Genomic DNA, 15,871 nt, shown 5'->3' on the forward strand with positions numbered 1-15,871 from the left:
AGGCTGTATGCCTATGTATGTCATGTGCTGGATACATGAGTAGGAGGATGCTACTAGTACACTCATGCCCTGCTTGTGTGTTTCCCACTATGTGAACATAATGCTGCACTAGATAGGCCTAATCCAGTATGGCTCTTGCTATGTTCTTAAGATTCTGTATGCTACTAGCAGAAAGAGAGTGAGTACAGAAAGAGAGTGAGTAAGCAAGGGGACTTTCGAAGTAATTTTAAAAACACACACACAAAATAGGGATGTAAGTCTACATATTGTTTGAAGCTAGCCACACACACACACACAGGCAGAAAAGATCTAATACATGTTCACTGCAATCCTTGCAGATTAAAAAGATTGAAAGATAAGAGGTACATAAACTGCCCTATTGGGAAAGGAGATCTGTAATTATGTATTTATGTTATTCTGACAAGGGGCTACTTGACCCGTGCAATTACCTACTTTTAGTAGCATTCACTCTCCTATTCAGATAAATGCTCATCTGTCAGAGAGCATGCACTATTGAAGTTTATTGAAGGAATGATCACATTTTGCAGGAAATGTTCTATCGCTGCATTTAATCTCTAACACTCTCACTAGTTGAATCAAAGAACAGTATACCTTTCATTTTGCTATAAAGATTAGAGTATTATGTTACGCTACTGACACTAACATTGAAACGTTAACTGTTTGAGAACACAGATTAAAGCGACATCTCTTTAAAATTAATGTTAAATGGAATCACCTCCAGTGACTTGTCCTTACGTAGTATCTTCAAAACAACTTCCAAAATATTGAGCTTGTTAATCACCACAGCATCAAAAAGAGCATTTAAACCCTAAAAAGACAGGAATTAATGATGATGAAAGAGGGCAAGGATGATAGATGAAGATATATCTTTTAAATACTTATTTTAATTAGAGATATAAAATGTCTGGAAAATTTGAAGCCTTGAGGGGGAATAAGTCATGGGGCAGAGAACTGAAACACATCCTTTGCTTACTTTCTTATCAAATCTAAACTTATTTTACTGCTTTAACAACACAAAATGCATCTTTAGAATTTAACACATAAAACTGTACTATTTGCCATAGTTATGCAATTTACAAAGCAATTTTATTTCTTTGTTTAAATATTTTTCTAGGCTACCTTTTGGGCCAGTAGTGGGCTCTCCAGAGGTGCTACCTACAACTTTCATAATCCCCCACCATGCTGGCTAGGGCTGATGAGGGTTGTAGTCCAAAACATCTGAAGCGCCTCACGTTGCCCACCTTTGTTTTAGAAAAATGCTGAAAAAGAGGAATCCTCATGAAGAAACAGGAGTAAGTGGGGGACCTGGTAAAAGTAATGAAATTAGACCAGTAAATAAATGCTGTATAAATATATTAAGTTCTTTTACCTCATTACATTGTATAACCTCTTGTTACATGTTTACATTTGTGCCTTGTTTTACAAATGCTTATTTGTTTTGTGCCGTTATCTACAGTGGTCTTTCAACCAGAGGAGTCAGAGCCTAAAATATATCTGCACATACATGTATTAAAGAGAGACACAGCATTTCGTTACTGATGAAGATGGAAACGGTGTTTACATTCTGGAGTTACTGTTTAGTAGATTGATAGAAATGCTTAGACAGATAGTTACGTTTGTTAGATAGACAGTATTTGTCTTGCTGATGGTTCTATCCAAGTTTTTCAAGCTAGACTGATAGACGTGGTTATAGGCACACTTGCTGCTGGTGAAAGCCTTTGTATAGTTATTTCATTCATTCATAACTGCATATCATGTCTCTCATTGTATGTATTTGGTGTTATGCAGTTTAATTCTAGTATACATACATTAATTATTGGTCTGCATTCGCATTTCTTAATATATTTATACAGCATTTATTTACTGGTCTGATTTCATTACTTTTACTGGGTCCTTATACCTTTGTTTTAGGGCAAAAAGCTGCCTAAGGAGTCTTGCATAAAAGAATCCTATGCATGCTTACTCAGAAGTAAGGTCCATTCTACTTAGTGGAGCTTACTCCTAGGTAAGCATTCATTAAAATAATAAGCAAGCACTCACAATAAAAACTCGTGAACAAAAACAGTAAAAGAGATGAGATTGCTGGGACAGTTGTTATTTGACTTAAGAAAGCTTATCATCATTTTTGGCAAGGAAACCTAAGTGTGGTACAAACCCACAGGACAGACATATAATTGTCATACGAGGGGATTTTACTTAACACTGAAATGAGTTCAGTAAATAAAAACACTTAGGTGTTAAGAGAAACCTTACCAATATTGTAATTCCTTGTTCTTTGCACAGCATGGCCATAGCACCTAGGAGAACACTCAGCAAGACCCAGGCTGTAGAAAAATGGGATCCTTCTTTACCTGTCAGTTTTAAAACAGGATATAAAGAAGAAACTGACAATACGTACAAGTATTCAGAGAACCAGCATGGTGGAAAGGTTTTTCAGAATAAGATTTGTCGTTCAAGGTTATGTTAGTCAAGTGATTTTGGAATGTTCATGGAAGAGAAAATGTAGACATGTTTTTCTTAGTTGAAATCTCCAACCGGACAGATTTATGTAGCCATTTCCATTCTGTTAGGAAATTACTGCCCAATATTAATAAGCAATAAATTCTGTTTGTAAATTGTAAGTGTCTACAGCAGCTTACAGTGCCAGGTTTTTTAGCAAGGAAAATATTTTACGCATACCTTTCATAATATAACAAACAAATCTAAAAGATCTTTATGAATTAAAATGCGGTGAGGAAAATAGGCTGCATTCCCACTTCCAAATGGAGATTCTTCTTTTCATAAAATGTGTTTTCAATCACCCCACCCCCATCACAATGGCTTTAAAAAACTCTTCCATTTGCTGCCTCCATAGCCTACATTCCACATCTTCAAATGCTATTAATTTCAAGGTCACAGATACAAGGCTTATCATCATCATCATCAATATCCCACCTCTCCTCCAAGGAACCCAGGGTGGCATCTCCTTCCTCTCCATTTTATCTACACCACAATAGCTCTCACTATTCTTGTTTTGCATTCTATGTTCCATTACTACATGGTTATCTTGGCAAGTCTGAAATCTATGTGAATTTTAGAAGGTGGGGTGGGGTGGACATGCAAAAGCCAAGAAAGCACCAAGCAATTAGCAGTCAGGGAGAAAGGAGGTGGGGCCTGAGAAAGGGAGCTGGACATCAAGGGAAGCAGAGAGGGCCAAATTAGGACAAATTAGGCAAGCCAGATTTTAACCTCAGGGATAAGGTTCAAACGCGTCTGATCTACAGTGTACCAAGGAAAGTATAACATCAAACTCCAGCTCATTGTCAGAGCCCTTTCAGCTTATCTTAAAGTGGTGCATTTTTAGAGAGTGAAGCAGGAGATGGAATTAAGATGCTAGAGCAATATACACCCATGCTAAATAGGCACACGGAAGAAGCTAAATTCACTATGATTAAGGTTTGAGAACAGAGCCTTTTGCATTTTAAAAAAATCATGCTTTGTGCATGTACCTTCTTTGCTATTGCCCCAAGAACAGGCATCATGCAAAGTTATAAAAAGCACTATACACACACCAGTACTGCCAAATAATCAATGTAGCTTTTGAATCTCAATCAATTAGTGTCAAAAATTTAAAGCAAGGAACAAGTGCTAATCAGTACTCCAAAGATACGCACATGCCAAGCGAGTTAATCAATTTAATGAAGCACGCTCCCTACAACTACGTGCCTTCTCCCACCACAATCTCCTGACAGAGAATGGAACTCATTCCTGGTTGGCACCTGAACCTAGTTTAAACTGGTGCACCATATTGTGGGAAGGCACTCTGCCACCCTCACCAGATGGCCACAAGTTTAACGCATGCCAAAGATCTGCAGCAAGCATTTGATTCCTGTTCCAAAAAGCTAAATGCCCACAAGTGTTTCTGTCATTTTATATAAGAGAATCTAGTTTATAGAACTAGACTGAATTCATACTGAGAGGCCAGGCAACTTGTACATTCATTTTATGCTCCAATGAAGTCATCCGGGGATGAAGGTTGATTTGGGTTGCGGGCTTGGTTGAATAACTTAGGAACCCAGGAAGCTGCCTTATACTGGGTCAGACCGTTGGTCCATCTCGCTCCTATTGTTGACACTGACTGACAGCCACTCCCCAGAGTTTCAGGCAGGATTCTTTCCTACCCCTACCTGGAGATGCTGGGGACCAAACCGGGGACATTCTGCATGCCAAGCATGCGCTCTTACCACTCAGCCACGGCCCCTCCCGTCCATACCTAAAGTCTTCTTACTATGTTGAATCCACATAAGCTAGGTTGTTCAATATTAATTAATGTTAATACACGAGGAAAGTTGGCTCTTGACTGATATCCTAGTCCTGTCCAGGATCTGACACAAGTCATAAGCTTTGTTGATTCACTTGAAAGCAATGACCGCAGCGTTGTCAAATTCACTATCATAAGAATAAATACAAGTGGGACTTGCAACATGTATGCATCCCTACCCACTAAGAGTACCTTTCTTCAGAGCTCCAGACAATGAGCCTTGTAGTCCTTCCCTACTGTGAGCATCTCCTACTGTGCTATATAGCACTAGAGGGCTCAGGATTGGGGATGATTGCCAAAGCATTCAACTGCTAAATAGTGTGGGGTGGGTGTATTCTGTAGGGTGAGAAAGAGAAAATAGTCCTTTCCTTTACTTCCTCCTAAAACACTGCCATGTAGCATAGGGAGAGGAAATGTTAACCTCATCCAGGGTAATTACTGTTAAGCTGCCAGTAGCTTGAGGAGGCCTATTTTCTCTCCCCACCTGCCGTGTCTTCCATTTTCCATTCTTTTTTCTCAGCTGACACCCTAACATTCTATACCTCAGCTCTTCCCAACCGTAGACTAAATTGACAGAATCACCCAAGCCCTCTGTAGGCAATCACTTCCTCATATTTAGGGTTAAAGTGAGGAAGGGGATGTGGGTGCACACAAAAGTCTCCCCACCACCACCAATGCTCCCACGTGCCTGGCTGCCAGTTAGGCCTTTGCATGTTGAGCATGAAAGTCTGTAAAGGGCTCTGTAAGCACATTCGGCTGATCGCTCCGACAGAGCTCCCATCGTCGGAAACCCTGATTAGGAGGGTCTGTGATCACAGAAGCTCTGTAAGCATGTCTATGGATCACAGGAGCTCTGTAAGCCCTTTACAGACCTTTTCAGTCAGTGCACCAAGCTCTAACCAGCAACCAAGTGTACGGGGATGTTGGAGTGAAACATACGTGCATGCCACGTCCCCCTCCCCATTTTAGCCCTATACATGAGCAGGCAAATTCCTATATAGGGCTACAGACTACCAAATGTCTGGTTTCTTTAGATTATTTGTCTTCCTTTTCACTGAAAGCTGCCCATAGGAATGGAGAAATCTGTCTTTGGGCAGGAGCATCTCCCTCCTTCCAAACAAAAGAATAAAAAGTAGCAACAAAGACAGGAGTTTCTGTCTTTGGCATTCAATGTAAACACAGAAGTTCCTTCTCAGACAATGAGATTAATTTGTTCTCTTTTTTATCTTTCCTTGCTCCCTACCCATGGAAACTCAAAAGTCCTTGCTGGGCCATTTTGTTTTTTATTTTTTAGACTTTTCTTTTAAATTACAAACTTCAGTATTTCTTTGAAACATAGTAGTCTCCCAAGTCTGTAGAAACCATTCCCTTATTTTTGGGTAGCCTAATTTCTCTTCAAAACTGATAGCCACTTGACTACCCAATTCATTATTAGAAGGAATATATGTGTGTGTGTGTGTGTGTGTGTGTATGTATATATAAATGCTAAGGTGATGCGTGGCACAGAAGTTCTGAGCTACAACACACTCAAGGTTCCGAGCTATGAGAAGAACTTTGTATGCTAGAGGTTTCAAGTTATGAGAAGAACTTTGTGTGGCTAAGCAACAGGATATATAAACACAGCTGGAAGCGGGGGAGGGGGAGAGGCTGGGAGGGGGGAGCCCATAGAGGAGGGCAGGCCTGTGGCATGCGCACAGGCCTCAGGTAAGTGCCGCACATTGGCAGGAAGGCAAGCAGAGGGGAGTGGCAGGGAGGGAATGGAGGGAGTAGCTGGGAGGAAGCATCTGGGAAGGGAGAGTCCAATGGATTACCAGTTGGCCTCATGCCAGAAAAGTATAATACTGAGCAATAAAGTACAAGCACACAGATGGTCTGTGCAAGTCAAGCTAATTACATAAATAAAAGAGTAGTAAAAGTCCACAAAATTCTTACAAAGGCTTAAATCAAGTAACAAGTCAATTCAAGTAACCTATAGAAGAGTTAACTTAGAACAAGCATTGCATCAGAAAGCCAAGAGCAAGACCCTGGCCCTCAGCTGTTGGGCATACATAAACATAGGTCAGTCACAATTCAGCTTTTGCCTTCATACATGGCAGCCACAAATCAACACACAGAGATAGGCACACACACACACACACACACACACACTTAGGTAACCATGAAGAGTAATAACATATTAGGTACTGTATTTATTTCTATTATCAAATGGATGGATCGATTAAAAAACTGGTAGTATGTAAGTACTTACTTTCTCTAAATGCCTTGCAGTAGACAAGAAAAGACAACAAAAAGAACAGGGCGCACAACAGGTCTGCTCGGCCAACAATCCCTGCAATCTTAAAAAAAGAAGGAAGGAGAATTTAAGATTACCAAAATAAATGTTTCCTCCGAACTGAAGTAGCATGGAAGGGTAATTCCTTTTTAAACTATTACATTGATATCACAAGTGGGCTGTAAGCTGTAGACAAAGTTAAGCGCATTGAAAGTTTCAATCCAAGAGAGTTAATCAAATGCTTCATCCACGTCCATTGAAATCAATATGTTTTGGGATCACTCAACTGCCATAGGAAGCAGTGAGCATGTGCAGCTCCCTCCAACATTAGAAGTTTAAATGGAGAGCTCCTGAACATATGGAGCCCCTGGACCAAGTTGAATGCATATTAAGTGAGTTCGATGTAACTGAGTCTAAATGGGGGAACGCAAGATAGGAGAGGGTCACTACCAAAACTGCCTATGGGAACTCTGGCACAAAGATGATTGAAACAACCAATATGTCCTCTTCCAAACTGGCTTCAGCAATGGGTGGCCCCAGTCCCCTTTTCCTTACGCCACTGGCAGTATCAACACAGGCAGTGCAAAAGCACAATTGTAATATTTATTGTGAGCCACTGAGAAATATTATTATATTCAGCGGTATACAAGTGTCACATTTTTTAAATAAATAAATAAATGAATGAATAAAACAAACAGATCTCAGCTAGGACCAGCGGGGGTGGAGGTGGGGGAGTCAATTAAGTTGACTGATTCACAAGGAGCCAGAAATCTCTCCTCCTAAAACTCATCTGAGCAGAAAACGGAAGCTATTATCCTTCCTCTTCAAAGAGACCACAAGGAGAAAAAGGAAAGAACTCAGCTTAGAAACGGTGTGGTCTTTGGGCCCAAGGCATTCCAAATCCACTCTTGCCTTGAGACTGAAGGAGCTGCAATCTCTGGTCATCAAAGCAACCATGAAGGACAGCCCAGATTCATGCCCAAGAATCACCATGGGGGCAGAGAAGGCTTTGAAGGTGCCAACGGCTATAAACAGGCACAGAAAAGATGTGCAAAAGGCTGGAAAGAAGAGTTTATTTGTGGACATTTTCATGACCCCTCCACCCAAACAGCAACAAAAATCAAATTTCATGAGCAGTAAACATGGGAGGTCAAGGTAACCCATGAGTATGCCCTAGTCATGAGGAACATGTGCATAGGGGCTCTTGTGAACTTTAGAATGGGTATTTTGAAACCATGCCTCCTCTTTCAGACATACTATCTAACAAACTCAACATTTACTGAGAAGTAACAGCTAGAAAAATTAAAAAGCAAAATATATTTATATGCCACATACATCCATGTTTCTACAACCATTTTACACATTAAAAGTCTTAGATCCCTTCTGTTTATATCTACCAACACAAAAGAAACCAGAATACACCTCTGGAAACGGAGTTTTTCTAATAACCATTTGTCAAAACATGCCACTTACACTGAAAACCAGGACTGTTGCTATTTCAAAAAACAGCTGGCTTTTCAACATCTTGCACATCGCAGAAGTTTAGTGGTGCGAAAGGAGCTCTAATATTATTGTACTATGATAGCTGCCATTAAATTGATTTGATGTAAAGAATTTATGATCAAGTTATTATGTATTTAAGATCATCTTACATGATTATTAAAAGAGTAAATTCACTGTTTTATTTGATAGAATCCTACAAAGAGAAAGCGGTACATGAACTTATGAAGTGGCATTAAAGTTTTACTTTTAAAGAGCAAGTACACTAAGACCTAATCTTCACCAAGCAGGATATAGCATTATGAAAGTGGTATGAAAGCAGTATATAAAAGGCAGGAGCCACACCAAGCAGGATATAGTGCCAATGTGTCAATGGACCCCAACAGTTGTCAGTGCACTTCAATACCACTATAAAGCAGTAGTGTGGCTCCTGCACTCTTTCATAGTGCAAAATCATACAAGACATTGGTTTTGCATCCAATGTACTTTGGAAAGTACTTTGGCATGAATTAGCCAGGGCACCCAATTAGGATGGATCCCCTTATCAACTACAGCGTACTGCCCCATATCCATTAGAGATCCAGAGGGTCCCCAACCCTCAGGAGCAGTTTTCTAAGGGCCAGCGGGACTGAATTGGGTAGAGGGGCTCAGTGAAACTTGGGCTGAGCAGCGCTCATCAGTAATGCAAAGCCACCATGGGATATGACCCATAGTATGACTCATGTTATTAATGCACCTCAGCTCTGGACATAGCATGGGACCTAGTACAGGGATGGGCAACTGCAATGGGTTGGAGGCTGCACTGGACCCCACGGAACCCTCTTGGGTTTTACCCCTTCCCTACCACAGCCACCACCACCACCAGAAACGGCTACACTACAACAGCTGTTTGGTAGACTGGGGGACTGGGGGGAGGAGGGGGAAACAAAACACGCACTCCCTGCATGTATTATTTCCTGGTAGAAAAGCGGGATAGTGGTGGGGGTTACACCATGGAGAAAATGGATCCAGCAGGGGTCACATGTGGCTTGCAGGCTGCATGTTGCCCCCCCCCCCAATGTGCTAATACTTGAATGTATGCCATCTTGACAAGGAAGAGGTATTGGCAGCCTAACATTTTAAACAAATAAATATAAATAACTGATTCCCTACAACATTTGCAAGTGAGATCTCTCTCTCTCTCTCTCTCTCTCTCTCTCTCTCTGAAGTCAGTTGCAAAAAGAGGACTATATCAATAACAAAGCACATGCAAAGAAAAGTTGCAGAAGTACATCAACCAAGAGAGTTAACAGGGACTAGCCAACGAGACCCCATTATGCCAGTCCTTTTCCAGCTTCACTGGCTGCCAGTCCAGGTCTGGCCCTAAATGGCTTGGGGTCAGATTATCTGAAGGAACGCCTCCTCCCATATGTACCTGCCCGGACCCTAAGATCATCTTCAGGGGTACTTCTTTGTGAGCCCCTGCCAAAGGAAGTGAAGCAGATAGCTAACCGGAGGAGGGCCTTCTTTGCTGTGGCACCCCGGCTGTGGAATGAGCTTCCTAGAGAGGTTTGCCTGGCACCTACGTTATATTCTTTTCGACGCCAGGTGAACACCTTTTTTATTTTCCCAGTATTTTAACAGTTTTATCATCTTAGTCTTTTAACTTTACTGTTTTAAATCTGTATTTTAAATCTGTATAAATATCGGAATTGCTGCTCGGTTTTATCTTGGTTGTGCTTTTATATTGTACGTTTACATTGTGGTTTTTATACTGTTGTTTGTTTTATACTTTGAATTGTATTTGATGGTTTTAACTTTTCTGAACCGCCCAGAGAGCTTCGGCTATTGGGCAGTATAGAAATGCAATAAATAAACAAATAAATTAATTAATTAAATACGCTGTGATTTTATATAAAAACACACACATAAGCGGAGGATCGCATAAAAACATGTACTTGCAAGGATAGGGAAGATTAGGTAGTTAATGGAACCCCGTTAATGGAACTGTGATGTTTCGGAGCACTTCTTAATATCTGAGTCATTAGGTACTTACACATTCAGTGTGCACGGGATGTACAGCAAACAGCAAAGCAGCTAGCAGGGATGATTTGGGGACAAAGTTTAGTCTTCTTCCTTTATGGGTGTATTGCAGCCCACCCAATAATATTGAGAAGACATCAACAATTAAGACAGAGATTGCACAATGGAGTATTATGTTGATGAGATGAAAGCCCAATGGGTGGAAGCCTCCAGCTAAAAGGTAATTAATCCTATACAAGGGGGAAAAAGCAAAACACTGAAGTTAGAAATCAGGATAAATTAAATTAAGATAAATTAAATTTCCTGGGAGGGTGCTTTAGAAGTATTCATAGAGATGGCAGCATCCACAAAAGCTAAATTACCCACTATGTATACATACACAGCAGAAACTAAATGAATGTTATGAACAGAGGTGTAAACATGGAAGCACCTTAAATCTGGGCCTAGCAACTGACAGCTGGCTTGCTGAAGAGAGTAGGAAGCAGACTCCTCCTCCTCCTTTATACGCTGAATCCCTCTTTTGCCCCTCTATTCCCATCTTTTCCATTCAGTCTCTTCATTCTCTATTACTTCCGACTTTCTTGTCCTTCTTGCTCACCCTTTCCCCTCTTCTTTATGCACCCCATTTTTCCTTCTCTCCTATAGCTTGGAGAAGGGCTGAGCGACCTTTTCGTTGTTGTTGGGGGCCATATTCCCTCATAGGTAATAAGTTGAGGACCACGTTTCGGCAGTGAGCAGGGCCAAAGCTTGCAGTGGGTAGAGCTGGAGCCAAAAAGGGGTGGGTCATCCCTTTTCTTTCCCTGTGGCCCCCTTTTTCTTCTCCTCGCTCTTGATTCCTATTCAGTGAGTTGCCAGGAAAGGGACAAGGTCGCTCTTGCCAGAGGTCTGAAGGGACCGCACACAGGCTTTTGAAATTAAGCCAAAGGCTGCATGAAATTAGGCCAAAAGCTGTAGGTTGCCCTTGAGGAAGGACTTGATTTGACCCAGGTTCAATTCTGGTATCTCTAGGTAGGGCTGGGAAAGAATCTCGAGTGAAACCTTGGAGAACATCTGCCAGTCCATGAAGACCAGTGGGGTAGAACCTCAGGGGCAAATCCAGCCTGCATGGGGTCCCAGTCCAGCCCTCAGAGGGCAGCGCCCCTTTTTTGCCAACCACCAATTGTTGGGTAGTTTCTAGCTTTCCTCATTCTAAAAGGTTGATACCTTATTTACTGGCAGTAACAACTTTAAGCTAAAAGATGCTGCCCCTTTAACCTTCTAACTCTGGAATATGGCCTCAAAAGCCTCTCTGAAATGAAATTCAGCCCTCAGGCTGAAGGAGGTTCTGCAGTCCTGGTATAGACCAGCCTTTTCCCATCTGGCCCCCTCTAGCTGTTTTGGATTACAACTCCCACCATCCACAGCCAGCATGGCCAATGGTCCAGGATATCTGGAGGGCACTTTGTTGGGGAAATCTGGTATAGACAGTACTGGACCAGTGCCAGATGGACCAGTGCTCTGACACAGGCGGCTTAGAGAAAAAGTGGTTATAAATCCAGTGGGCTACTATTTACTGCCATCAACTGTGGATGCACATTGCATTTCATATGCAACAATGAGTAAGAGAGGGGATAAATTCAGGTGTCTACATGAGCCCTTTTTTGAGGAGGCGTGGGAAAGGAAGAGAACTGGATACACCCACTCCCTAAACCTGCTGCTTGTCACACACACACACACGTTCTGAGATTAATATTTACTGCTCTTCCATCTGATGGCAAAGGGAACCAAGATAACAGAAAAGGCAGTGTGAAAGAGAGTGTAGTTCTGCAGGCTGCTATACCCGCTTTTTCCAGAGAGATCTGCCATGCTTCCACTTCCACATTTGAGTGCTAAACCGGGAACAAGGGAAAGGGCCGATGTCTATCTAAGCCACCAAGCCAAGGTGTCCTCCTATCCAAGCCAATATGGCAAGTTCTGAGGTGAGTATGTCTTCTATGTACAGCCCTAATTAGGTATGTCATGACATTAGGACATAAGGCTTGTGTAAGCAAGCTTGACAATACACTTCTGGGGTCCTCTGTGACGTCGAAGTGCATCACAGCTACTTCTGACATCTATGTGATGCTCCTGCTGTCTCTAGCAGCAGGAAAGAATGCTCTACTCTGAGGTAGTCTGGAACTTTGGCACATATTGAAATCCTACAACAAATTCTGCATGTATGGGCCAGTTACAGCAAGTTCACTCTATGGCAAGAGGAACCATGTACGTAAATGAATCATCCCTCTACGGTAAAGACAGTATCTCAAGAAATTTCACTTCTCTTTAATGCCTCTTTGCTGTATGTTTTGTTTTGTTTTGTTTTATTTTAAGGAGAAAGCCATCTTAAGCATAGCCTGAAAGTGTCTCACCTGAAAGTTAATACAGTAAGCGGTCGATAGGATTTGTGGCTGGTATTGCTACTGAGTTTGCTTCCCCAAAAGTCATGATGCCACAGATCACCAAGTGGGGTTTCTGCCCTGAGGTCCTGAAACAACACAAGTTTATAACATCAACATCATGGATGAAAATCCTAGCTTTGTCTGAGGTAAACTGAGAGAACAGTTCTGTAAACTATTTGTCAGGCAGTTTTTCTTACATATAATTTATTCTGTTTATTTATTTATTACACTTATATGCCACTTATTCTCCAAGGAATTCAAAGCAGTGCACAAGGTTCTTCTCCAGGCTTTCTCCCCCACAATGTCATCAAATAAGTACCATGGCTGGAGCAGATATTTAAACCTGAGTGTCTCTAACCACTACACCACTTCAGAGAGATTTAAAAACAAAATGAATTATAGTCCTTTTGATGGACATTTACATCAGAAAACACTAAAGTAAAATAGAATCCATATCAAATGTGTATGTTATTTTATTCTGAACAGGAATACCACAAACCTCTCACTTGGTGAGAAAGTGGGGGTCTAGCCTTTTCATTTCAAGTTCTTAAGGAATACCCCAAATGTATAATTCTTTCCAGTGACCCATGCTAGTACTTAAGCAATTAAACACTTTCTATCTACAGACAGAGTAAGGGAAAGATGTATTTATTTACGTATTTCAAAAGTTACAGCGTACCACCCCCAAAAGTGCCCAAGGCTTTATATTTATATAACCCAAGCTTCCTATTAAATTGCCATCATAAGTTCAACTAAATTCATAACATTAAGCAAATTTTAATGAGTGAAGATCTGGCTTAAGTAGTATAACATAATGTACACTTGAAATTAATTTACAGTCTTTGATTCGGTACCATTGTGAGCTGTGTGTATTGCACACTTTCATTTTCTCTATTCTTGTCACCAGTAAACCATGACAGAAAGCATAGTGCTAACACTACTGATGGCAAGTAGTGCTCAACTCTTCTAAGGAGTCCCTGCAGAGACGCTTCCTTGATTTTCACACAACACTGTTAAACTATCATTCTTCATTTTATTTCTAACACGTTAAAACCTATAGGTCAGTCCAATTGTGTCATACTCATGAATAAGATTAATAGAAGCAGCATCAGGGGGGAAACCTTCATTAAGCAGCATTATGATGGGAGGAAGGGTATCTGTTGCTTAGATGAGGCAGAAAATTAGAAACAGAGATGGATGTTGAAAAAGTGCCCTATCTTTTTAGGAGTGCATCTTTGCAGGGCTCAATTTGTGTTCTGATACCCTAATTCAGCATATCAATCTCCCACAGTCCACATGCCAGCAGTTCTTCCACCTGCACTGATGTCCCGGCCATCTGTACAGCACGTGTGGACAAGAGCCAATAGTGTGTATACACCACAGAGCCAGGCTTAGATGTGAGAAGCTAAGATCTAGGTTGGCTATCCCCAACTTGGTGCCCTCCGGATTACTACTTCCATCAGCATCAGCCAACTTAATCAATGGTCAGGAATGATGGGAGTTGTAGTCATAAGGATGGGAGACTTTGATATTCACTTGACTACGAGTGACCTTAGACACTCTGTCAAGCCCAGTTCACATGCATGTTACCATAGCAACACGGTAGCCACAAGAAAAGTGCTCCTCTGTGGTACACATTACAGAACTGATCTAATCACTTTGTTACTTTCTACATCATTATGGCCCCTGCAGACACTGTGAGGGAAGGAATACAGGCAACCCACCTCCCTACCCTGGTGTCCCAAGCTTTCATCTATTGTAGAGGTGACATGCAGTCACACTATAGCAGCGCAAGGTTTGACAGATACCTCTGAGATAACAGTAACTGGGTTTCAATCTAACCTGAACTCATAAGGATGCAAAGTTACGATGCCATTCTGATGGGCAAAAAGTATATATGGGCCTTCTGGCAGATCTTGGGGTGGTTTTCAGTATATCAGGAAGGATTTCTAACTCCCAATTGTTTAACAATTGCAGCAACAAAACGACTCTCCACACACATACACACAAAGAAATTATACAATTGAAATGAAGAAAGCTTGGGGTAACCAGGAAGGAATTTTTGTGTGGAAGGACTATGAGCTGTATTCAGTCCTGGACCAGTACACTAAACAAATACCTGGACTCAGAATTCTTCAAACTACATATATATCTTTTGCACCAGGCTTTAATTCATTGATCTTGGTGTTCTAGCAAAAAAACCAAAGGAGATCCTGCAACCTTGCCCGCTCCTGTTCTATACAAAGAGAGATCAAGGGTAACAATAAACAAACAGGATTTACTGGGTAATCTGAAATTCTACTGCCACTCTGTCAGACTGCAGCTCCCTTGCATACAGCAGGGGATAGACAACTTCACAAAGTGGACAGATGTAAGATTCTGGCTCAGGCCCTCCCATCACAGCTATCCCTATTTCAGCTAACATAGTCCCCAGGGGCCGTGAGTCTTCAGTGGGAGAAAGAAAAGGGTAGTTGGTGGATATTCCTACAACTGCTCCAAATTCTCAACCTTTCCTGATGGACTGGAGCATCCCTGTATGTCAGGGAGCATTGGATCCCAGCTGTACGACTTGGGAAGGAAGAGCAAAGTTCCAGCCATGACAGAGACACCATCACAGCTATCCCTGCTGAAGGACAGGTCGCTGCAATCGCAAGAATCTTTGCTGGCAGCCTGCAGGTTTTTCCACATGGGGGCTGCTTTCATCATTCTCTAAGGATGAAAAAGCTGCCTATGATCTACCAAACAGCCAGTACTTGACTAAACGGTAACTAGCATGGATTTATCAAGTATCCAGATCCTCCATTTGTTGGGTCTGAAAGCTCCCCTTGAGTAGGAATTTAATTTATCTACCTTAAATTATTTTTAGGCCACCTTTAACGGTGGAACCCTGCCATGTCATAGGAACATAGGAAGCTGTCTTATACTTAGTCAGGTCATTGGTCCATCTAGCCCAGTATTGTCGACACTGACTGGCAGCAGCTCTCCAGGGTTTCAGGCAGGATTCTTTCCTCACCCTTCCTAGAACTAACAGGGTTTAAACCTGGGACCTTCTACATGCAAAAAGCATGTGCTCTGCTACTGAACTACTAATTTTCTAACTTAGATATTACAAAGAAAAACAGCAAAAGAAATGCATTGGGAGGACCTTCTATACTTCACAAAGCCCAAGGCTTGGTAGTTGTACAGCTTGATCCTATACGTGTTTACTCAGAAGTAAGTCCTACTTTATTCAGTGCGAGTTGTTGAAAAGTAAATGCGCATGGGATTGTAGCTTTACGTGGTCTTTCTTCCCATCAAATATATCTGCTAGAGCAGAAGCATATCCATATATTTGTTTTG

General features: G+C 41.5%; 1 protein-coding gene across 2 annotated transcripts in view; it reads right to left on the reverse strand.

Annotated features, from left to right (window-relative positions):
* TMTC4 (transmembrane O-mannosyltransferase targeting cadherins 4) overlaps positions 1 to 15,871 on the reverse strand; it is a 56,551-nt gene that overhangs the window by 27,716 nt on the left and 12,964 nt on the right. Inside the window, exons 3-7 of one of the 2 annotated variants that reach the window (XM_063126114.1) lie at positions 12,503 to 12,618; positions 10,129 to 10,345; positions 6,570 to 6,657; positions 2,275 to 2,372; positions 737 to 829 (exon numbers count right to left, since the gene is read on the reverse strand). In XM_063126114.1, the coding sequence (XP_062982184.1) occupies positions 737 to 829; positions 2,275 to 2,372; positions 6,570 to 6,657; positions 10,129 to 10,345; positions 12,503 to 12,618 (612 nt within the window). The remainder of the gene's footprint in view (positions 1 to 736; positions 830 to 2,274; positions 2,373 to 6,569; positions 6,658 to 10,128; positions 10,346 to 12,502; positions 12,619 to 15,871) is intronic. The other variant, XM_063126115.1, reaches the window with a different exon arrangement.

The sequence above is a fragment of the Elgaria multicarinata genome, chromosome 5, assembly GCF_023053635.1.
Source record: "Elgaria multicarinata webbii isolate HBS135686 ecotype San Diego chromosome 5, rElgMul1.1.pri, whole genome shotgun sequence".
In the NCBI taxonomy this organism is placed as follows: Eukaryota; Metazoa; Chordata; class Lepidosauria; order Squamata; family Anguidae; genus Elgaria; species Elgaria multicarinata.